This window comes from Myiozetetes cayanensis, unplaced genomic scaffold (genome assembly GCF_022539395.1).
Source record: "Myiozetetes cayanensis isolate MyiCay16 unplaced genomic scaffold, myiCay2020 scf7, whole genome shotgun sequence".
NCBI classification, from domain to species: Eukaryota; Metazoa; Chordata; class Aves; order Passeriformes; family Tyrannidae; genus Myiozetetes; species Myiozetetes cayanensis.
Window position 1 is genome coordinate 45,187,649 of NW_026087964.1, and position 24,853 is coordinate 45,212,501.

General features: G+C 41.9%; 1 protein-coding gene across 4 annotated transcripts in view; it reads left to right on the forward strand.

Moving 5' to 3' along the window:
• LEF1 (lymphoid enhancer binding factor 1) overlaps positions 1-24,853 on the forward strand; it is a 69,046-nt gene that overhangs the window by 41,713 nt on the left and 2,480 nt on the right. Inside the window, exons 5-11 of one of the 4 annotated variants that reach the window (XM_050338694.1) lie at positions 2,220-2,310; positions 4,521-4,604; positions 6,446-6,568; positions 7,297-7,459; positions 10,141-10,248; positions 13,946-13,994; positions 14,653-14,693. In XM_050338694.1, coding sequence (XP_050194651.1) covers positions 2,220-2,310; positions 4,521-4,604; positions 6,446-6,568; positions 7,297-7,459; positions 10,141-10,248; positions 13,946-13,994; positions 14,653-14,687 — 653 coding nt within the window. In that variant the 3' untranslated portion in view covers positions 14,688-14,693. The remainder of the gene's footprint in view (positions 1-2,219; positions 2,311-4,520; positions 4,605-6,445; positions 6,569-7,296; positions 7,460-10,140; positions 10,249-13,945; positions 13,995-14,652; positions 14,694-24,853) is intronic. The other 3 variants (XM_050338693.1, XM_050338696.1, XM_050338695.1) reach the window with 3 other exon arrangements.

Consider the following 24,853-nt stretch of genomic DNA (forward strand, 5'->3'; position numbering starts at 1 on the left):
TGCTGTACATCCTCTTCTGCCTCTTCTCTACCCTGTCCCCTGTCCAGCATCCCGCTGGTCATGTCCCCATCCCTGAGCACAAGCCTCCTGAGGGGCTCTGCTGGAAGGCACAAAGCTCATACCCCTCTGGTGTTCCTGAATGGACTCTTGATTCATTTGCTCAGCATCTGGCAAAGATGGGGATGGATAATGCAGGCTGGAGACTACTGGTTTTGTCTGGGATGGTCTCCTTGATGTGTGTGGTCTTTCCATCCATACTCCCTGTTTTGGCGCCAGTGGCGTGTGGGAGCAGCCGCAGTGAAGTAGCCCATGCAGTCGCTGCAAAGAGAGGATTTTTCTTTTCCTCAGGTCCTCTGCCAAATGCCTCCAACCATTGTTTCTGTCCTCGCCTCCCACTGTGGGCCTGGAACAAGGCGCTGCCCTGCCGCCCTAGCCCTGATGCTGGGGTGCCCTCCCTCCCACCAGAATCCTCCAGCAAGGGGGTCTGCAGCAGCTTGCCTTCAGCACTGCTCCTTGCACCCGAGGCACTTTGGAATGCGCACACAGCACCGCCTTGCTAAAGGCAGTCACTATTTTTTTATTTTTTTTTAACCCTCTTCATGAGTAAGAAGGTTTTTTTGGGGAACGCTGGCTGTGTGATTGCTGTGTGTGCTCCTGCTGGGCATTAGGTAGCTACTAGCCCCCCATAAGGGGTGAGAAGTTTTGGATTATCAGTAACAACTGAGCACCAGTTAAGAGAGAGCACTGTTGTCTCCATGGCTCGGAAATGCAGATTTTGGGGGAAGGAGTGGCCCAACTCCTTTTGCAGAACTTGGTCTGGCAGGCGCAAGGCCATGTCATCACTTCCAGGAGCATCAGTCATCACCAGAGATGAGAGGGAAGAGGTGCTGGGCTTGTTTTTCACCTTAGTTACTTTTTTCTTTTCTTAAACCATTCAGAAAGAGTGTTCCCTCTCATATGAGAGACCTGGGATATATAAAGTGTTTCCTTTCCTGTCAGCTACCAGCTGTCTTACACCTTTGAAAAATCAAGTGGCCAGAAATTTGATCCTCATTCGGGTTGTGATCTCAAGTCTGAAAATTTTGCGCTTTTTTTCAGACAGTAACACTACCAGTATTGTTTTCTATGCTTTCCTTTACACAATCCTGACAGATATACTTCAAATCTTGTAATTAAATTCAGAACATTTAAATACAAACTGGGAAGGGGAATAAATCACTAGCATCAATCTATAAACTAAGTCTCAAGGTAGCACACACTCAGTCTTGGACCTTTGGAGTGTCACCACATAAATATTTAATACCCTTTTAAAGCAACTGATTTAACATGTGAAGTAGACTTAACAATTCCTTCTGCTTCACCCCCTCTTCCCCAAACACATTTAAATAAACCAATGTCTTTGTGGCCTCTGCAACTGTAATTCCATGTCTCCCGGGGGCACAAGGTTTAGGTGAAGAATGGAGACCACAGACTCTTTTGGGATGAGGATTAGCTTTAATCTTGAGGTGATTCTTGCAGTTGTAGGATTCTGTGTTCTGGGGAATGTGAGCTGATGGATCATTCCTGATGGGACTCTTATTTTTCTGCGAAATACTACCAATGCAAAACAGATTGACCTTGGAGCCCACAGGAGTCAACTTGATGAAGAGCTTAGTTGGAGCTGGAGTGACAATTGGAAGCCAAATGAATCATATCAAGTGTGACCATTACAGGCCTGAAAATGATTCTTAATTAAGCACTGATCCTCTGTGGTAGCAAGTTTCCAAAATCTGTGAATCCATAAGGGAAACTGAGAAAATATAAAAGTAGCAATTTACCTAATCTAATAGCTCTGCTGTGCTGCCTCTTTGACAATGCATTATTTTCCTCTTGTTTCATGATGTGTTAGAAGAGGTCCTCAGGATCCAATCACGCTTGGTGAAACCACAGTACTGCCTAATGCATTTTACAGGAGATCTAAACTTGCACAGGTCCTTACCCATACATTTATTTCCACCTTCCACGTTGGCTTTCCAGTATTTCCCTTTGGATTGTGGTATTGGGTGCAAGTTAGTTATTATTTTAAAGGTGGCATGCATAGCCTTTTGCTTTTAACACTAACCAAGAAGGTGGTTATTTCTTACCCAGAGCACTAATTCCACTGTGTCAGCTGTAAACTGTAGGTCACCTACGTAGTATTTTAAGGGGAAAGTCATTCATTCTTCTCTGCTCTTTAACAGGCATGTCCAGGCATCCTCCAGCTCCTGATCTCCCTACCTTCTATCCCTTGTCTCCAGGGGGGGTTGGACAGATAACACCACCTCTTGGCTGGTAAGATTTTTTTTTTAGCTTCTTTTCAGACAAAGGTGCATGCTCACACCATTCACTATTGTTGAATCAATTGCAGCATTTACAAAATAATAATAATAATGTCCTTGCAGTAAGACATTGTTATTTTATTTTAGTTGAAATTGAATTTGGTTTTTGAACAAGTACAGAAATTAAAGTGTGTAGATTTCACTTTGAAGTTTCTATGTTTCTTATGGCTCAGATTTGTGGCTCTTAGCATTTGGAAAGATAGCAGAAAACAGTTTTCAAGGAATGAAATGTAAATTTTTAATAAACAAAATTGCAATTACTGAGGGGAGGAGAGGTAAGAAGGAACTTTGAAGTGTGTGGAGGGCTGTGAAATCTTGAAACTGCCCCAAATGGAGAACAAACTTTTTTAGCCTGCTGCTTTTTACAGTTTCTGTATGGAGAGAAGCTTCTGTCATTGGGAGATTTTGCTGCTCTTGCTAATACTAGTGCTCTCAGGATCTCTTGCTGCCACTCAGGGTGTCATTTTCCTTTTTGAGGAAATGTGGTATTTTTGGAGTAATAGATTTGACAGGGTACTGCATGTCTGCTTGGGGTAGATACATACTTGCCCTCTGTTCTGTTGGAGCAGGAAATAAGGAAACTCAGTAACAATTTCAGTGCTTTTAGAATCTGTATCATGAGTGGTCTGTGCCCATGCAATGAAGGATGCAGATTTTTTGGGGTAATAATGTCTCTATGGGAGAGAAATATGATCCAGATGACAACAAGCAGAGAAAGTAGAGAGCAGAAGATGATGAAATGCTGTATTGCTGGCATATCTTCTAGGAAGGGCCACATCCCTTTTTGAACAAATTATTATCAAAGTAAAATATGGAAGTATCTGAGTGACTATTTTTTTAATCCTTTTCCCCCCCCTCCTCCCCGTTTTGCTGCTGAGCTGACTCCTCACCTCCACTGCCACCAGGCAGTTGCTGACATGCTTTTTCCAGATGTGGTCAATCATTTCTTCTGAATGGTTTCTTGATGCAGAGGCTGGGGGGAGGGAGGAGGGAAAAGAGATGGAAGAGAGACAAGATCCTATCTTACAAGACTCAGGGATGTGTTCAGCAGCACCCACCAACAGTGGGACACGCTCAACTGTCCCTTATCCTCTGCCTTTCAGCTGCTTGCTGTGAGGTAGTGCTGTTGAGACTTCCTTCATCTTTTTTTTCCTTCCTCTTCCCTTTGAGCACTGCTCATTTCCAGTAACATACTCCAAGTGTGAAACCTGTATCCTGAACCTTACAAAGGCCAGTATCCTTTTTTTTTCGCTCTGAAAGCTGACTGGCCAGTCAATAAGTAACTGTCTGGACAGGGCTGATGTGTGTGGTGGTCTTTCTGGCTGGTTCAGGTATTTGGGCTGCTTCAGGTATTTGTTCACATTACCATAATGTGCTACTTCAGGGTGTTCATCATAGTCATGACTGAACCATTGCTAACTGAAAGTAGGCAAAATGTAGTGATGATGATGATAAAACTGAAGACCTCACATGACGGACTGGTGACAAAATATGTATATGTGGGAACATAAAGGAGGTAAAAACTTCACACAGGCTTCTCTTACTGGATTGCAAAGTTTGATCTTTTAGTAGTAAGATAGATTTGTGTTTTTATAGGCTTTTAGGTGGTTGGGTTGGGTTTTTTTAACCAAATAAACTTCTGCTTTGTTAGGAAAGCTGGCTATTTGTACATCACTATAGCATATACTGATGGAGAGAGTCATAAGTTTTCAAAGACTTAATAAAACAGTTCAAAAAGGCTTTCTGCCTTAATAATTCACTGTCTGGTGTTCTTGCTCTGATCTCCGGTAGAACTACTTGGAAGAAGATGTGTTTTTCCTAAGAGCTCGTTTAACAAATCTGATTCCAGTGCTTATAATACTAGGTTAGAGAGGCATAGAGGTAGAGGAGTGTGCATGTGTGGATGTGTGCACTGGAGGAGGGAGGCTGGTTGTTTTGCTTTCCTTCCCAGTGGAAGCTTAGATTGGGAATCTTTCAATAGCAAGGGAGAAAGTTTAAAGTGTTTAAGTGTTAGTTACTTTCATTAGGAGAACTCTGGAAAGTGTTAGCTCTTACTATTTATTGTGACTAAGTACTGAGTTCCCATCAAGTGCTTGTAACTCTAGAATAACTACTGAATACCATATCGTATGATTGATGGGTTCCTTTCTTCTGTGACCTCAGGCAAGGTCAGCCTGTATATCCCATCTCGAGTGGATTCAGGCAGCCCTATCCATCCTCACTCTCAGTCGACCCTTCCATATCCAGGTAGGTGTAGGAGGTGAATGACTGACTGGGGAGTAACTGCTGGCATTAGAGGGCAAGTTGCTCTTCCGCTTGTATCTTGGTCTGCCTTTGCTTGCTTTTCAGTCAGCTAAAACTTTATGCATACATTTTTATTTAACCTATGTGTGTATATACAGTTTGCCTGGATCCCACACTGGTCTCATGCAGCATTTTCTTGTCAGTCTCTGAAGAATTGCAATGAGGAACACCAGTGAATTGTCAACAATTAATTGAGCTGTTTCATCTGAAATGAGTCATTAGTTCATTTCTAGATGCAACATATAGTGTGCATCCTTGGGTTTTGCTCATGCCATTATGCAAGCAGGTGGATTGTCGCTCTAGTCTGTGTTCTCTAGTTCCAATTTTAAAGTTGTTGGTAATTAGTCTTGAATCATTTAGGTAATGCTCTATGTGGAAACTTGCTCACAAATAGGTATTTCATAGCCCAAAGCCACTAATGGCAGGGGATGCCAGCATAGTGTGTTTGTACTGGTGTGGAATCAGGCACTGTGTCTTTATGTCGAAGTGCAAGCAAGCAATGCTAATTGAGACTTGACCATGACACACTCCAGACCGCCTGTGCTCTGCTTTTGCATTCTAAAGACGGCTTCTGCATCCTGTGCTTGGTGTACACAAGGTTTGAATGTACTATTCTTGGGGTTTTTTGTGTGACTTTTAGAAGACACATCCTCTTCCACAGGGATTTAAGACAGGCCACTTGATAAGTGGTGAGTCCTCTTGCCTCTTTTTGTGTGGGCTCCTTTGGATTATCACTGTCCCTTCACTTCTTTACAGGGGAATGATAAGCATGTGCCTCTCAAGGTGATTGGGAAGAAAACCCATTCTTTCTCCATGATAAAACTATTTGGTTACAGGGCTTTGTGTTTCCTTTATTTTGGTGGCATGAAGGAAAAGAGCAAGGGGACTAGGAGAATGGTGAAAGGAGAGGTTCAGTACCATTCCTTAACCATCACTCATTCAGCAAAACTTGGGAATGTGAGCTTGCTTTTGATGTTAATGATACTTTCCAGCAGTTTAAAATGAAGCGTGCAGGTTTTCTGCTGCACTTGAGCTTGCAGTGCTCTCCACCTTCAACATCTGTCTCAGCTATCCTTGAGAATAACCTGGGTTAGTTGGTTGGAGTGATTCAATTAGTGGTACTTTTCCATTTTCATTCCTGTACAAATGAAATGAAGCTTTTATTAGGACAAAAGTTGCTCCCTGCTCCCATCCTTCATCCAAGATGCAGAATTTTCAAAGTCTGTTTTAAGCATTTGGGGGAAGAATAGTGGGTTCAGGTGAAGTGATGTTAAAATCTTTTACCTTAAGGGCTTTGAAAACTAAAGACATTCCTTAGGGAGCCATCAGGGACTTCTTGAAAAGACTCTTCTTTATTTTATTTGTTTCTGCATGGCAGTTTCCTCCTTTGCATTGGCTGGTGGTGGATATTTTAAGAATGTTTGTATCTTAATGTAGAAATATATTTTTTTGGTTAAGAAATGTGTGTTTTTGTTGCTAGTCAGCGCAACAGTATAAACATTGAGTGTTTCTTGTTTGCATTGCTGAAACTGTTTGCCTGAAAGGTAGTAAAATAACTTCTCTACAACCAAAATGTTAACTGATTTTGTTTGTTTGTTTGTTTTTCTTGAATTAATGGGCTACAATGCACAAAACTTAGCCAGATATTTTTCATGCACTCTTTAAGAGTTATCTTCATTGTAAGCTTTGTAGCATTTTCATTCTTGGGGCATCCTGCTGCTGTCTTATGTGCTTGGTGCCTGTCATCAGTAGGGTTACAGACCTTGCTTTGTTTTCTCTTGTAGGTTTTCGCATCATATGATTCCTGGTCCTCCAGGCCCTCACACAACTGGAATCCCTCACCCAGCTATTGTAACACCTCAAGTAAAACAAGAACATCTGCACAATGACAGCGAGCTAATGCATGTGTGAGTCTGCCTTTCTGCACTAGCCCTTAATGTATAAATGCCTGAGAACTAACTCTATCTGAAGAAGACTCAAGGATGTTAAAAAAGAAAAAAAAGTGCTTTTCATGACCTCTTTGACTTTTAACTCTTCTCCTGTAACTAAAATGGGAACTATGGGGTACTCTTTGGAAAGGGCAATGAAATGTGAAGCCATTTTTCATTCCAGTCCAGCACTTTTAAGCTGCTGGCAGCAACCATCTTGATTCAGGCATAGTCATGGATTTGTCTACCTGTTGCTTGAGTGTGAATTCATGAACTTCTGCTGGAAAAGTTCTTACCTGAACAAAATTTACTAGTAAAGAGCAGCATCACTCTTTAATACTCAAAGGCAAAAGGCCAATAAAGAAGTGGATGAGAAGCTGTCCTCCTGCCTGTGGCAGTGGCCTTTGAGGGTACTGTGGATAGCCTTTCAAAAAGAGAATTGAGACAAGTGATAAATTTGGAGCAGATCCACCAATCAAATGTTACTTGCTAGAGAATGTCAACTTGAAATCCTCTCTGAGTGTTAAACTAAGTCAGTTCTCTGAAAAGATGTGAAAGTGGATGGGACATGCCTACTGAAATTCTCATTCTTACTATTAAAGTGCTACTGTAATCACAGGTTGGTAATTTTCCATTGATCTTTTTTAGGCTGAAGGTAAATTAATGCTTTTTTTTCCTTCCTTTCCCTTTCCCCCACCACGTTTTAGGAAGCCTCAGCACGAACAGAGAAAAGAACAAGAGCCAAAAAGACCTCATATTAAGAAACCTCTGAATGCTTTCATGTTGTACATGAAAGAAATGAGAGCAAACGTTGTAGCAGAGTGTACTCTGAAAGAAAGTGCAGCTATCAACCAGATTCTTGGCAGAAGGGTATGTACAGGAGGGTTTGTGTGTGCTCACGTGTGCTGCTAATTTGTGTGTTTCCCTCTAGTTGGGTGCGATTGCTCACTTTCTGCTTGAGGTGATGAGTAATGTGCAACTATCAAATTAGCTATAGAAGATAAAACATGCAACTAAAAATAAAAACTGTGTCTTGATTTTCTCTCTTCAGCATTAGCAACATCATCCAGTTGGTGTCTGTTCCACTCATGTTATGATGTCAGCAGCTCAGGCATGAAACATCCTCATTCACACATAGAAGGAGCATCCAGATCACCTTCTGGGTCCTCCCTTAGGCTGGTGTCCCATCAGAGCAGGAAGGGATCATTCAGAGATGAACACTGGATGCCACTGGAGATGGAACTCATAAGTGAATATAATGTGGTCCAGTTGTAAAGTCATGTAGGTTGGGTGGGACCCATGGAGGTCGTGTAATCCAGCATCTGCTCAAAGCGAGTCCAGTTACATCAGGATGCTCAGGGACCTGTCCAGTCAAGTTTTGAATGTCTCCTGAAGTCATCAGCCGAGTGCTGATGATCCTAGTACATGTACCACAGCCTTGCTGAGAGCCGTTTGCTTCTGTGGCATTGTAGTCATGTTTCGTACTTTCCATCTCAAAGAACACCTACGCAGGCCAACTCACAATCACAAATGTCATGTTCACTGTCAGCGTTACTCTTCCAAGGGAAGGCAGCAGAGGAAAATGCCCATTTTGCAACTGACTCCCAGAAATGTGAAAAGGGGTGACTTCTGTGTCAGTCAGAGTTTGAGCAGGGATTATTCAAATTCCCAGTGAACATCTCTTCTTGATCACTGACCAAGGCAATATTGAGAGGCACTGCAACTCTCCGAAAATCCTGTGCTTTCAAGTGGGAAGTCAGTACATGACCTTAACTGCCCCTTTTATGTTACAGTCTGAAGACTTCCCCCTCCAAACAGAGCAGAAATCTGTTGGTACTTGTCCCGGTTCCTGCAGCCTTCTGCCTCTGTTGTTCTTGTTACCTCCCCTTAAAGGATGTCTTGGTGATTGCCTTTTCCTTGCTTTCATGCAAGTCTCTAGGATCATGTTTTCATTCTCACTCCCTCAGTAATTGATCTTAGTTCCTTAGTATGTCAGCCTTGTTTTCTTGGCCTGAATGAGGGCAGGGGCTTATTTATCTCCATTTTGGTAACGAATCAAGCCTCGGGGCTCCATTGCTTACTTCTTCTGCATCTCGTACTCCTCTTTTCAAATTAGTTTCTCCATGAAAGTACCTCAAATTCCACTTTTCCTGTAGTGCAAACAATGCATGAGTTATCCAGTATAATTGCTTCGAGACTGATTATTGTCAAGTGTTTTGTGTTCAGTCATCCTGGTCGCTATTTGCCCTGTGCTATCCCAGAACAGGAACTACCTCTGTTCTCCAGAGCTGACACTTTACATGCCACTGGGCTCTGTGATGCCACACCGTAGTGTTCAATACCATCCAGTTTTTGAATGTGCATGTGAAGTTTGGGAGTTGCAAACAGGCTGAGCTGCTGTGCTCTCGGTAACACATCGAACTTGCCAAGTTGAGGCAGACAAACGCTTTAGTTCACATCCTCTGATGTGTAACAAAACAACATATTAAATCATACAAATGCGATCTGATCTGAAATCTTAGTTATGTAAATTATTCTTGCATGAGTGTCTTAATGATTTCACGTCTGTCTGGTTTTGTTTTTTTTTTAATAACTACTTCTCCCCCTACTCTTCCATGCATGTTGTCAAACAAGAAGACAAGAAGACACATCTGCTGCATCAGTGGAACCTGATTCTAAATAAAAGGCCTTAACTCTTTTTGGTTCAGGTTTATGATAGGTGTTTCAACAAGAACAAAATTGTTAGATACCAATATAATTGGTGCCTTTTTAAATGTGCAAATGGAGAGGGGTTATTTTTTGGTGGTTTGTTTTCTTTTTCTTTTTTTTCTTTTTTGTGGGTGGGCGAGGGGTTTGTTGGAGTTTTTTTAGTACATAAAAGCAGGAAATTTATCCCTACTTGTCTACAAAGGCCAACTCATGTAATCTGAAAGAGTGCAGTTCTGTGTTTTCTGTATCTTAGAAACTTTTGCCATTGCCATTTTCTTTTCTTCTGTTACAAAAGGAAGAAATCGTAAAGCAGGTGCCTTGAAGCTCAGTACTTAGAGGCTGATCTTAGAACAGGAGCCTGCTGGTGCCCAGAAATCTGTCTGTGTTGGCATTGAAAACTTGTGTCTGGCTGCTCCTTAAAACCAAAACAGCAGACCCTTCTGTGAAGGGGAGATTGCTGACCTTTAAAAGCAGCACAAATCATTTCTGTTTTGTCCGGAGCTAAAGGGTGGGTTTTGTTGTTGGTTTTTGTTGGGGTTTGTTTGGGTTTGTTTGTTGTTGTTTTTTTTAAGTAGTGTTGGGAGAGCATGGTTCTATGAGCAGATTATTTGTTGAGCCCTGTTTCCATAAATGATTTTTGTCTGCTCAAGGCACTTGGCAGTTGCAGAGCTGACAAAAGCCTGGAAGTTGGTTAATAAACACAGGTGCTTATAATTGCTAATGAATTTCATTTTTGCAGTGGGGAAGGACTGAATCAAAGTCACTAAAACACTTGCTCGTGTCATCTGTTGCCTAGGTATGAGTTAATTCCTAGTCTAATGCTATGTTTATTTTGTTTGCAGTGGCATGCTCTCTCCCGTGAAGAACAAGCGAAATATTATGAACTAGCTCGTAAAGAAAGGCAGCTACACATGCAGCTTTATCCAGGCTGGTCTGCAAGAGACAACTATGTAAGTCGCTCACTTGAAGGCTCTTTTTTTTAATTAACTTCCTTTTCTTAACCCTTTCTTATTATTTCTTCTTTTCTTCTATGACTTGGGGGAAGTCCTGGATGAAGGGACAGTGATCATACATATAACATAAACCTTTTATTTGTTTGCACTTCAAGTATCCAGAAAACTTGTTATTTTGTTGTTGTTGTTGAGATACTCCTTATGAAGTTCAGTTTTCAAGCGGTGAAAATTAACATGGGAAGTTTTTTCCTAAAACAATAGCCAGTACTGTCTGGAAGCTTATGTTCCACTGTACAGCTGTGATTTTACTGTCATTTTCATTCATTATCATTCATTATCCCTAAGTCTTATTTAGACCTGAGAAAAAAAGGGGCATCTTGCTTTCAAGAGAACTGAAAGCCCAAGAGTCTTAATGCAGACTGAACTTCAGCTGAAAGTAATTCAAAATGGACCATCTGTGAAATAAAGACTGGAAAATTTGTATAAGTAAACTTCATGATAGGTCCTGGTGTTACACCATTTAGTGAAGTTAAGAAGTTTTCTTACAGTAACTCTTGATTAATAACTAAATATCAGGCAAATGCTAATAAAATGTCACACAGCTTGCACTGCAGAGTTATAATATTGTGCCTACAGTTGAGCTGTCAGTGTAGTCACATGTGATGGTATGAAACTCAGAAGCTGCAGTTCTGAGAGACTGATCCTAACCCGAGGATCCTTTCTGTCCCTCCATGAGCTGTGGCATTATTTACTGTGATAGGAAGTGAACATGCTATTTCTGGCTCTGTTTTCCATCTGTATGAGGTGCACAGTAGTTTTTCTCTACTTCAGTGATGTCTTTGGACGTTTCATATTGAGGTACCCAAATACAAGTGTTAACAGAAACTGTAGAAGCTGGCACAGAATGCATTGACACAGAAAGTAAGTGATGGTCTCTGAAGCAAAAGCCTTTGCCTTGCTAATAGCCATGCCCAGTTTTGTAAGCCCAGACACAACTGTAAACCCTAGCAGCTTGTTTCTGGCTGTTTTATTAATACAGTCTTCTTTTCTAGCCAGAAAAACTGTCATGACCTTATGCAGGTAGGGTTTATTTCCAGTAACCAGTCCCTGTCAACAGAGCTGTCTTGAAGTACAGCTGGGAACAAATAGGGTCTTAGTGAGAGACTTCTTGGAAACAAAGAGATTTTGGTTGTCTTGAATTTACTTGCTGGAAAATCAAACCACTATGGAGTCTTGTCAGCTCGTGTTTGCTGGACGTCAGCCTTCAAGATTGTGCTGTGGTGCTTGGCCAGGTTGACTTTGAGAACCTGATGTGTTTTGCCACAGCCTGCTGCCTTACAGCACGAGCAGTGGACCTGCAGTTTCTTAAATGCCTTGATAGACATTTGGAGTGTGTAAGGTGGCACGTATGAGTTATCTCTTTGATGTGCTTCCAGCCTACATCCTGTGTGGAAGTACAGCTCTGACATACTCCAGCCCTGCATGCTGCAATGAAGAACTCTGCTGGCTTCCTCTTGCAGCCTTCCTCTCTGCCCCTCCAGCAATGCCCACTTTTTGCAGTGGTGGTGAGGCAGTGGCCATAGTAGATCACAGTTTATCACTGGAACCTTTTCAGATATATGTCATCTTTTTTTTTTTTCTTTCCCTCTTCAGTTTTTCTTAATTAAGCAGACAAAAAATGAAATTGTATTCATTTAGCACGGATGTTACTGCAGTATTTTGAGAGTTGGAAGTGACTTAGGGGTGACTCTTCTGTTTCATGTTGGCTGTATTTCACAAAACAGTACAAGTAAAAAACATATACTATTTGATTTTAATTCTTCTATTTTGGTTTACCTGGTTATTCAGGATTTTAGAAATGTCAAGAAATGTTAAACACTGTTATTCAACTGTTGAAATTATCTTTTTATTATGTTTTCATTACTGATACTCAAAGTAGTCATGCAAAGTTGTGTGGTAGACATGAGAAACACTGTGTTTTCACAATGTGATCGTGTCTGTGTGCGCTGGAGTTGTCAGAAACTATCTCGGCTGGGAACGCTGACAACTAGTTTTCAACCCAGCCTTCTGTTCCTTCACTTCCCTTAACTCATAGATAGATCTCAGATCAGCTTTCAGTATGTTTTAGCACTTGAAGTCAGCCTGCCATAGAGAATAAAACAAGTTTTCCTCCCATGATTTTTCCGTGTTAACATCTGTACTAATGCACTTTCCTCCATAAAGAAGTATTGTCCTGGTGCCTAAGTGATAAAGTATATCACTGTGAGTTCCCCAGAGCCCTTGAAATGTGCTTTCCAACTTCTAGTCTGAGTCCTGACTTTGGGAGGCATTGCCCAGCCCTGCTGCCAATCTTAGGATAAATAAGGACAGAAACTTAAGAGTGAGGCAGGCCCAGACTCTCAGAGCAGACTGGAGATGGAGAAGTCCCATCTTCCAGAGCTTCACCATAGCCTGTATTTGGAGCCCTTGCTTGCTGTCTATTCAGTGAGCACTACAGTGGTTTGGGATGGTTTCTCACATCACCTGCTGTCCATCCTGTCACCTTGCAGAGCTAGCTGATGGAAAGAGGTGTCCCAGCACCTCAGCCCTTCCAGTCTGTGGCCACTGTGTGTGGTGGGACGTGCACTGACAGCTGCCAGCCACGCTGAGTGGGGGGCCAGAGGATGGGCAGCAGGCTGCAGCCCTGCTCACAGCAACTGCACGGAGATTTGCCAGAGCAAATCTGTTAGAGCCTGTCTGAAGGCTTCTTTAAAATATAAATGGATATGACTTTTTTTCTTCAAACGCACACACAAAAAAAAGCTTTGACTGGCAATGCAGGACAATAATGACAAGTCATACGGAGGAATATCAAAGCGGTAGTTAGGGTAAGGCATCAAGATGGTTGAGGTTCAAAACTGTGGGTCTGAACTGACCCTTTGTTTCCTGAAAGAGTGTGGGAAGCAGGAGCTCTGGCCGTTTCCATAGCTGGGGGTGCGGGAGAGGGCTGAGTGCATGGGTTGGGGCGATGGCCCTGCACTGTCACGCTGGTGCCAGTGTGTTCTGCAGGACAGGCAGCTGCCAGGCGTTCATTTGTGTCCTGCACCTCGGGCACATTAAGGGTGCTCTGCCATACAGCAGGAGCTGTTCGGTTATTGCACAACACGCTCTCTGGGCACAGCCATACAAGACTTGGCTTTTGTTGAGGCACAAGTGTTATCAGAACAGTTTTAGTGGGCTGGTTTGCACCCTGGGGATAAGTCGTGGTCGTCCTAGGTACTTTCAACACCCTGTCTGCTGGTGCCATGTATGAACAGCGTAAGTATCTGAATGTGTGAAGAGTTCTTGTAAGAGCCATAAATTACGATATCAACATACGTGTCATCAGATTATTAAGTGTGAGAGGTCTTTCAGATGCTTGTGGCTGCCGGCGTTAGTTGAAAAACTGCCAGAAATTGTAATTCCATGTGGATATAAAAATATGTATTGCCGATGTGTATATTTCTCCATAAATGCCAAGAGCAAACTTTGTTACCATTTAACTATTGGAAGTGGGGTAGAAAAGGTTTTAACTGCCCTGAAAATAATTGTGGGTTTTTTTTCCTAACCACTTTCTCAATGTCCAGATGACTTTTGCTTCTATGCTGTGAGGTTAAATGACCAAAAAAAAAGAGTTTGTGCATGTAATGCTATGGTAAAATTCTCTATTTTTCAGGGGAAGAAAAAGAAAAGGAAGAGAGAAAAGTTGCAGGAATCAGCATCAGGTAGGCTGTGACCAACTCTTACTTGCTATTCACCTCAGGGATATTTCAGAAGCCATAGCTTGCGCTATTTATTTTTACATGCTTTTCTCTAACACTTGCTTCTGATGGATGTTATAAGATACTTCACTTTGAATGCGAGCTTGTGAAAATGCACACAGTATGTGCCTCCTTTCCCTTACCCCTTTCTGAGCAGCAGTCCTGATGGCATCAACATCTTTGGCTGAACTTACGAATTGCTGCAATTCACTGTCCTGCTTTACCTCTCCTTTTCTCCTCAATCAGTGTTGTATCATCCTTAAATTTAAATATGTCTCAAATACTGTGTGGGATTATTGGACACTGGAAACTTTACACTGACCTTCTTGTAGCCACTGTACATTTTATCACTGTATTTTACATTTCTGTGTACACTAACAGCTACCTAGTAGGTTGGCTAAAAGCATCAGTGAGGTTTCCTCTTTGCCTGCAAAATATATATAGGAAACACCCTGTTTTCCCCAACAAAAATGGCTGGTATAAGAACCATAAAAAAAAACAAACAACAAAACCAAAAACACACATAAAAAAAAATCCACGTAACACTGTAGCAAACAAACTTATTTGGAATGTGCAAAAACTCTGTAAGAGAAATTTGTTAAAGGAAAACAATCTTCTACAGGTACAGGTCCCAGAATGACAGCTGCCTACATCTGAAGCATGGTAAGAACATCTCTAAAGCTTTCCTGCTGATAAAACTGAATTTTAAAATAAGCTTTTTTATAAATTTTATGCAATAATATGAATTTAGCAAAAATTGCAGAAGTATCATATCTCAAAGCTAATGTTACTTTGATTACTGATGGTTTTTATACCGGCTATCTATTAGATGTTCACCATTTCACTGCTTAGCTGTAATATTTTCAAATTGACCACACCTCACTGACTCGCTGCAAGTCTGCCAGTGAAGCACAGGGATGGGTTTATTAAGCAGTGCAAACCCTCCCAGCCAGCAGACTGTCACAGTTCATAAGAGCAGGTTAGATGCTGGCTTTGGAGTACATTTTATGTGTTGACTTCTACAAGATGCTGGCTGGCTGGGTACACTTTTTAAAAACTTGTTTAAGTAATTAAATTTAAATATTTAAAAATTATTCACCTGTATACTAACAAATCATCTGCTAAGAAAATGGGACTGTATTTCATTTGTGTCAGGAATTTCTCCCATAGCTGTGCAGTGGCATTTCATGTGTGATGCAGGTTGGGTTTTTTTGTGGTGGTTGTGTTTCCAGCATGTGTTTTCTCTCTTTATATCATATCATCTCTACTGAGGGTGGAACGACTGGTGATTACACACACGCAGTAACACCATCTAGTCTGCTTGTGAGTGCACACAGTACTGCAGTGAGATCCTCATTTCTCAGTGTTTGTGTTGGAAGGCTGGTCCTTCTCTTTCTCTCAGTGTGATATTTTTTTCTAGTAGGAATGGCATTCATTTGACATAATAGTTGCTTCTACACTGTCTAATTAACCAGGTTGCTCTTGGGAAATCCCTGAGAATTCCAGGAATCATGCAAAAAAATAACACTTTCTAAACTCACCTATGTACTATATTGGAAATGGACTCTCTATCCTCTCTTTCCTCTGCCTTACTTGGCCACATGATCCCTGTGGGACTCCGAGAGGTCAGCAAAGCAGGCTCCTGTTGGCCCTCTGCTCTGCTTGGACTTGCAGCCAAGTTCAGTTTCCTCTGTGCGGTGTCTCAGTCATCAGTCAGCATGACTCAGGCCTCTTCTGAGGTTATGCCATTGTGCTGGTTAGTCTAAACTTGGTCGGGTTAAGACTTTGGGTTTATTTTTTTTTTAAGCTGAAGTAAAGTGAAAAGGCAAAATACATGCTCTTTTTTTTCTTCCCGATAAGCATTATACTTACTAAAAACCCAAGTATTTTAACGTTGAGTTTTATAATTAATATTTCAACTTAGTTGCCTAGGTCCATAATGGTTGTGAATAGTTTTCCCTTCGATCTTAACACAGTACCAGTAAGCAAAACACTCAGAAATGTATTGGAATTGATGCAGAGCACTTGATTGGGATTGGAATACAACTAAGGTTCAAGTGACAGCTAAAATACAGGGGATATTTGGTTTCTTGGATGATCCAAGGATGACTGCCTTGCCTACTATTTTATTGGAGTTTCTCTGCATTTACCAGAGTAGAGGATTAATGTTACAAGTGTGGGGGTTTCTCTCTTCCCTTTGACTTCCTTCTTTCCTTCCTTCTTTCCTTCCTTCTGCTCTGTAACGGTGTGCATACCCATCTCTGTCCTCGTGCAATTTCTAACACAGAGTATGAGAACAGTATATATCTTCTTCCGTGGACGGGGAGTTGTGCTGTTGACTCCATATATGCACATGAAGGCAGCCTCACTAAACGTTGCATGCCGAGTGAATGATCTCCGCTGGAGATGTACAGATGTGCTCTTGCTGGAAGTAAACGCGCAGAATGATTTAGGGAACCTGAATCAGCCAGACTTCAAAGTAAACTTCTGAACGTTAAGACTCTCGCCCTCTGCGAGCCTAATCCAAAGAATGTTTTGCCCACAAGCATAATATCTTACTAGGCCCACAGCAGAGCTGTTGTAGTCTCTACTGGATGGAGATAATAAGTTTGGGAATAGCTTTCTTACTCGTATGGAATGGTGCAAGGAAGAGGGGGAAGGAGGGTGGGAGGTCTGGGAAGGAGACAAGCGTTCTGTTATCTGAGAAGAATCAGAAATGAGTAGGTGGCAAGACCAAAGAAAGAATCTCAAGATCAGCATAAAGGAAGATCAGCCAGGGCTGTAATTATGGTGATGTAAGTGAGAAGGATGAAATGGTGGGAGGGTTGTGTGGTAGGATGTTCAGAGGAAAGTAACGGAAGAGACATGCAAACAGAAATGATTTAAGATACTGTGAAAGTTTTGGGTGTGATATGTTTGATTTTTTTTTTTATTTTTGTCCATGAACCCTTCAGCACGTAGGTGATTTTTAAGGTGGACCTCTAACCTGCTTTTTGCCTTGGACATGATTTGAGTGGTAAAGTCAAGGTGGTAGCATTAAGTTGCCCCTTTTCCAAGGGTTGTACACAGCTGCAGGCATCCTATGGCTTCACAGCTTAGGATTTAACTAAGTTCTGTGATCTCCAACATGCTGAATGGCCATTTTGTAAAACACTTTAGAGTACTTTAGGAGTACTGTGACCCTGTGCACCGATCTTTGCTGTATTATCCTGGGGTGCTTCAAAGTTTGCCACCATTCTGTAAGAGTTTTGGAACTGTCCCAAGAAGGATTTTGTTTGCAGTTGACATGGTCCAACACAATATTTGAAATAACTTTGATTTGTTGAAGAAATAGCTCTTATTTATTCTCTTCTTTTGAAATCAACCAAGAGTGGAATAAAAACTGATAATGGTAAAAATAAGTTTAGGAGGGGCCAGGAGGGAAGGGGAAATGAGGAAAGCTAAGATTAAGGACAGTGTAGAGATGACCTGTTGAGCACCTTTCTGAAAGGTGAATGTTTTCTTTTTACTTTAAGCTCAACATTCTAGAGGGTTTGTAAATAGGAGCAATTCTGTGTTGGAAGTGGAAGTTCCTAATTTCCTATTCAGTTTGACTTTTGGAAGGGAAAAAAAGGCAATTTTTAGCATCTCATGAGTATTTTGAAATCAGCAAGGAAACAGAATGTCACTAACAAAAATTCCTCCTGATTGTTCTGCAACGTGGAAATACTTAACTTCCTATGACTTGCTCTGTGTGGTAATTGTAAAAGGCACATTATTCAACATATGGCAGGATGCAATTGGGAAACTACGTAATTTAACATCGTGTTTTGGCTTATCTTCAAGGGCTAAAAAGAGTGATAGAGAAGGTTAATAGACATTTGAAAACCTGTGAGAAGTATATTTGTGGCTTGCAAAATTCCTTGACAATTAGCATCTACATTAGCAAAGCTTCCAAAAATAAGAAAACTTGACTAATACTGATTTACAATCAGAAGAACTTAAAAGGATCAGATTAAAACTGTTTAACTTTAAACAATGAATTATCTTAACATTTCCAACTTCCTACATGGAAATTGGAGCCAAATTTCAGTTCAGAAGTGATTTTTAGGTAGTGTTGTAACAATTTATGACTGGATTATGTTTTCCTTATTACTTAGAAATAGAGTGGAGGGAGGCTGTGAAAGCAGACTATGAAGTGGGCCAATATATGGCCAGAATACTGTGGAAAAGAAGCATCTGAGTACTGTGATCGTGGCTGACCATGGGTTTCTGGCCAGAATCCTAGAAAGAAGATGCAAAGAGGATGTGGTACCTTGATTTCTGAGGCACATGTTTTCAAACCTGGCTTGCCCAGTGCTCTTAAAATTGCTGCTGGAGTAGTTGAAATTGAAACAAATGCTCCACTCTTTTCCATAGCTCTTGACTGCTCAGAAGCTTTAAACAGAGCCTGGAGGACTTGCACAGAATTTACTGAGTGTGAGAATTTGTGTGGTAATGGTGGTGCAGAGACATGTCCTGATTTACTTTAAAATTGTTTCCTCTGTGACCCATGTTTCCCTGTTCCCAGTTTTGTCTAAAAATAGTGGCCTTCAGCACAGGCAAGAGGGACAGAATGAACAGGAAAAAATTTGCTGGATTGAAACATTCATATTATTTCAGATAGGCATAGAAATTGCCAAAGAGTAGGAGTACGGCCTTTAGACAGATCACAGAATCAAAGAATGGTTTGGGTTGGAAGGACCTTAAAGATCATCTACTTCCAAGCCCTCTGCCATGGGCCAGGACACCTTCCACTAGACCAGGTTGCTCAAAGCCTCATCCAGCCTGGCCTTGAACACTTACAGGGATGGGGGATCCACAGCCTCTCGGGCAACTTGTTCCAGTGCCTCACCACCCTCACAGTAAAGAATTTTTTCCTAATGTCCAATCTAAATCTACCCTCTGGCAGTTTAAAGCCATTTCCCTTGTCCTGTCGCTACATGTCCTTGTAAAAAGTCCCTCTCCACCTTTCCTGTAGGCCCCCCTTGAGGTACTAGAAGACTGCTATAAGGTCTCACTGGAACCTTGTCCAGGCTTAACAATCACAACTCTCTCAGCCTATCTCCATAGAAGAGCCTGCTCTGGATTCACTCCAACAAGTCTTTGTCCTTCTTATGTTGGAAGCCCCCAGAGCTGGATGCAGCACTACAGGTGGGGTCTCACCAGAGCAGAGTAGAGGGGCAGAACCTTCTCCCTCGACCTGCTGGTCACGCTGCTTTTGATGCAGCCCAAGACACAGTTGGCCTTCTGGGCTGTGAGCGCCCACTGTTGGGTCATGCTGACCTTCTCATCCATCGACATCCACAAGTCCTTCTCCTCAGGACTGGTCTCAATCCATTCTCCTTCCAGCCTGTGTTTGTGCTTGGGATTGCCCTGACTCAGGTACAGGACCTTGGCGCTTGTCCTTGTTGACCTTCATGAGGTTCGCAGAGGGCCCACTTCTCAAGCCTGTCAGGGTCCCTCGGGATGGCATCCCGTCCCCTACTGCAACTTAGTTCTGACCTGACATTGATCTTGCCGAGATGAAAGACAGAAACCCTCCTCTCAGGCTCTCTAACATGAAGGAAAACAAGAGCAAACCCAAAGAGAAGCTGCTGCCTGTTAAGGTGGCAGGTACAGGGGGGCACTGACACCTGCTGGGAGAGGTGCAGCAAAGCAGACCCAGGTCCCTGTTTACCAGCCTGGCAGAGGTTCCCTGTGAAGTGCAGGAGGGAAGGAAGGAAGGAAGGAAGTGTATAAAAGCTATTTTGGGTGTGATCAGAGCCTATGGGAGGGGTAGGTGAGGGTATGAGCAAAGCATAGGGTTTATAAATAAAAACCAGCAGAACACTTTCAACTAGACAATCAGCATAGATACAGGATTAGAGAAACAAGAAAATTTTAAAGTGTTTTTGCAAAGTAGCGGTGTGGCATGGTTGGCTACAATGCGGATTTTCATCATTTCGTACTTTAAACTGACAGTGACAAATGAAAAAATAGGTAATTCAGCAGTCTCATGTCTAGAGTCTATCTTGTCAGAGATGCAGATGCTGCTGTGATATTAGAGATGCCTAATCAAGTTTGAACTCAGCCACATTTACAAGTGATTAAAAAACCCCATATTGTTTCACTTCTGAGGTGTTAGCAGTAGGCGGCTTGGGCTAGAATGAAGGAGCAGTGGGACAACTATTGTTCTAACTCTTCCTGTGGGATAGGGTGGGGACAGGGAGTTGACGCCTGGTGCACCATTCTTCTCTGGATAAAATCGATGTATTTTGGTGGATTTAATAAACTCACCACCAGACTGAGAATTCTAAGGTCATGAGAAAAACTCTGTAGAAACAAACTGTTTCATAAATAAAATGTAAGATTTTGAAATGTGACTTCATTTCCAATTGGAAGAAAACTTCAGTATTTTACTGTTCTTCTCAGGTCTGTATTGCGTTTTCTTTTTTTTTAGTGAATTTACATGAAAATATTCAAAATGAGGCATTGATTCTGTATTCCTGAAAAGCTAGAAAGCAAGTTGTTATGACACCATCAAAGTCTTTCCAGTTTGTTTCTGGAGACTAAACTTGGGTGAAATCTGCCCTCTAATTTCATCAAAATCATATTCAAATTCAGTTCTGTCAAAGCTTAGTGAACCTTAGCACATCCTAGCACTGAGTTTTGTTTCCATCTGCTTCTGATTTTAGAGATTATGATTAGATTGAAGAATTAATTTTATGGTATCAAGGCAGATGCACACACTAGGTGAGACTACATTTTGATGAACCGTTGGGTTTCTTCCCATGTGTGTGTGTGTTCTGAGATACACAACAGGAAATTTGTGTATTTCAGACCAGTAGAGATTTTCTGCCGAGATGACATAATTGCATCAGTGAGGTTGATGTGTTTGAATTCTGTACAGGTTTCTGTGTACTGTTGTCTTTTGCTGGTAGTGTTGCTCTGTGGATGGCTGTGTGTAGAAGAATTGATGGAAGCTCAAGAAGATATTCAGGTTACATCTGACTTGCCTTTTGTTTCACGAAAGCAACTATTTAAATTATTCCATGTATTAGAAGATTTAACTGTTGAGATTGTCTTTCAAAGTACATTTTAAATTCTAATCTATGTTTAACTGTGGCAGAAAAGATGATCTCTAAAGGAAATTTTATCTGTGTTATTTCTTTCTTCTGAAAGAATTTTCACTTAACTGCTTTACCCATACATCATGTCTCTTCTGTTACAGCAGGTGAAAACTGAAGGAGCAGTTTCAGAGCCCCTAGAACTCAGTCTATAAAAGAAATAATTTAAAAACTAGTCTTCTGGGTATTTGTTATATGCCATAAAGATACAAAGAGGGGACAAGTCTATTCTTCCTCCCTCTTCCTCACCTTAAGTATATTATTCCTCTTAAAGAAGCTTCTAGAGATGGCTGCCTAGAGGCAATCTGGGTTTTATTATAAACATGGAGCCTCTGTCCCCTCCCACCCCCAACAGGAAAAACATGTCTTGGGTCTTCCAGTAGGATCGTTTTAAGATTCTAGCTCAGTGATAGAGGTTGTAGTTTTGTGCTGCCTACACTGTGGGCCTTTGATAGGAGCCACACATGCTTGGCATCACTGCTGTTGCCTGCACAAAGCAGGAACCCTAGAATACCTGGGTGTTTTCCATGCTGGCACTAATATGCTCTGGAAGAGGTCTCTGACTTGGGGAGGCGGGGAGAGGATTATTCCTGGTGCTCACTTAGCACATCTAGCTTAGGTCAGATTGAAAGGACAGAAGTTAGGACTCCAGACTTCACCTGTAGTTAGTGGAGAGGTATTTTCAGATGTAGTTACCCCAGGGCAATTAAACCAGCAGTGAATAATTTGCTGATGGAGTTTCCATTCAGAGTTACCAGCTTGGGCTGAGGCTGATGGTAGCAAGGGGATTGGAGGGGGTCGGACAGATCAAGAAAAACTTAATTCTGACATAGTTTCAACATGGCAGCAGCTGTTACAGTTTTAGGGTACAATTTTATGTCATTTCTTTGGCAACAAAGGCAGTTTAAAAAGTTCCCTCTGCTGCCTGCTGGTATCCAGCTCTTGCAGAGAGGGTTTTTTCCTGTCTCCTGTAGGTCTTTCCATCCATGTTCTGTAACAGTTTGTAGGACCCTGCAGCAAATCGGATTACTAAAATTACTGGGGTTTTGTTGGGAGGTGCTTTTTTTGTTTAGAAACAACAAAGATTGTGGAGTGTTTGTTTTTGTTTGCCTAGAACATTTCAAGGATCTGGTTTGGGCTAAACCCACAAACCATGGCACAGCTGGGCAGGAAGAGGAGCAGACTGCAGTGCTGGCATCTATCTGCTTGTGCCTGAAACCCTCCTCAGCTCTGCTGTTAAAGAAAACACAGAAGGACTTCACAAACAGTGTGAACCTCTCTGATAAATAATGACCTGGTTTTGCATACCCACGTTTTTGGAGTATTGAATCAACCCTGGCAGCAAGTCAAACATGTTCCATTTGGACTTAAAAAGATAATGGTAGTTTCAAGCTTCTGGGTCCCTGAGTTTGCCCTTTTGTTTGAAGTACTGGATTAAAAGCCAGGTTTGGAGCTGGACTTTTTGTTTTACATTGTTTTTGAGTTTTTGATTCATTTTTTTTAATACATATAACTACTGTTATATGTAGTCTTGTCTCTTATTACAACTGTATGAAAACAACCCATGGTAGGGAATGGTGTAGAAAAAAAGGACCTCGTTTTAAATACTTACTTTCTCTTGCTTTCTGTGAAGAGTTAGCTATTTCTCTTACTCTGTACTTACTCCTGGACTGACCCAAACACTCTTGACTTTCTTCCATAACCTTTTTCGATTAGCATGACCTGAGTGAAGCTGCATAATCCTCTCCCTTGTTCTAGAAAAACTGAGATGAGTTAAAAGTCTAGAGGAGAAGCGCAGGACCTTTGCGGACCCGCCCTTCAATCCGTCTCATTCTGAAGCACAGGGAAGACTTCTGATCTCCTTGTGATGCTTTTGCCCTCAGCTGTTGAGCCCAGGCTTGCTAGGAGACTTTAGTTTCACTGTAGTGATTCCTAAATTACAGATTACAATTTTATCACTTCAGGAATAAGGTTTTTCTTTTTACACTGCATTATTCTTGAATCTTATTTCTGTTTCTTTCTCGAGGTGGTGGTTTGGGATTTTTTTCCCCTCTTTCCTCCTGCAGTCAGATGTACACTGCAAATGGCACAGACAGTGCCTCCTATTGTGGCTCAGGCTCAAGACTTCACATATGTAAAATGTGACTTGCAGCACTTTCTTTGAAGCCTAACCACAGCCAGGGAGCTGTAATTGCAGTCTTTGATTTGTGCCGACTTCACTTGTGGATTGGGCTTTGCTAGGGCATGCCTCACTTGGCGAGACTTCAGCTGCAGCCCCCCAGTGAAGCCTTAGATGTGGGAAGTCTTCAGTCTCCTTAGCACATGCCTGTGGTTTCTTGAAAAGAATCCTGATTTGACCTGTTTTATATCTGTAAGGCAACACCATCGTCACTCGTATTTTTTAGGTATTATTTGGTTTATCAGCAGTAGGAGCAATTTCCAGCGTGTACCCTTAATGTGCAGCTGGGGAAAGGCTGGGTTCTAGATGATGTTTTCAGGATAGCTACTGTGTAATTTGCCGTGCTGCAGTATTCCCTTGGAAATAAAAGTATGTGGGGCTTCACTATGCCCGTCCCCTTCCAGAATCACAGCAGTGTGTGCAGCCTCTCCAGCGGAGCAGGGCTTAGTTAGGCGCTGCTGAGAGGGTCTATGGAAAGGAGGCAGGCGCTGCAAAAGCTGCCTCTGGATTGAGAAAGAAGCAATGGCCGCTGTTTGAAAAAGCTGAGGGCCAGAGCAAGGCCACGGTCGTTATTTTAACCTCCTGACTTCAAAGACAGCTTGCTGGTAAGGGAAGGGGGGAGGAGGCAGGGAACCATCTCAACAGAAGAGCATTTCATTTCCTTCAGTGAAGTAGACATTCCTGGCTGCTAATGGGGAGTAGCTCTGAATCACAGCACTTGTATCAGACTGCTGTGAACTACTGGCCTGGCGCCTCAAGGCCATTCCTCAACAGGAAGCTGAATGTTTTCATGTAAGACTGAGAGGAAAACCTTCCCAGGAAGAGCAACCTGGACCAAACCTTTGAAAATCCGGGATGAAAAGGCACAAAATAAATATAAAGCTGCAGGGTGCTCTCCCCAGTGTTTCTCTGCTGTTTGCTTGGCCTCTCTTTCGTGCTCCTTGGAAAGGTAGAGCCCTTCGTAGCTCTTTGATCCGCACGTGTTACGGAGCACTGTGCTACTTTATAAAAAAAAAAAAAAAGGCAGGAAGCTCAGAAGGCTTTTTTTAGTTGGAACATGGGCTGGTTTTATGAGGAAATAGGAACTGAATTAGTCAATACAGACCACCTCTGTTGAAACTGCTGGTTTGCCAGTGGACTTTTAGCTGTGCTGTTTAAGAGGCTTCAGTGGCTTTAAATGTCTTTCTGTAGCTACCAGCAGCAGGTGAAAATTACTCACCATGTATCAGAGATGGCACTGTTTGGGATAGGAGAGAGTCTGCATCGAATTTAAGCTATACAGAACAGTTTGATATAAATTTTTGCTTGTCTTTTCTACCTTAGTCTGCAGCTAAACTTCAGTGTCCTCAACTTTCCTTTCCACTATAACAATGGCCAGGTGGGGGACCCCTGATGAAGAGTCAACTTGTTCAGTAAGATTTTAGGCCTCAGTTTACACTGATTAAAAGGATACAAAACCAGTTTTAGGGTTTTTCTTTTCTGGAGTGCATTAGACAGTGTAACTCCTTATTCAGGAG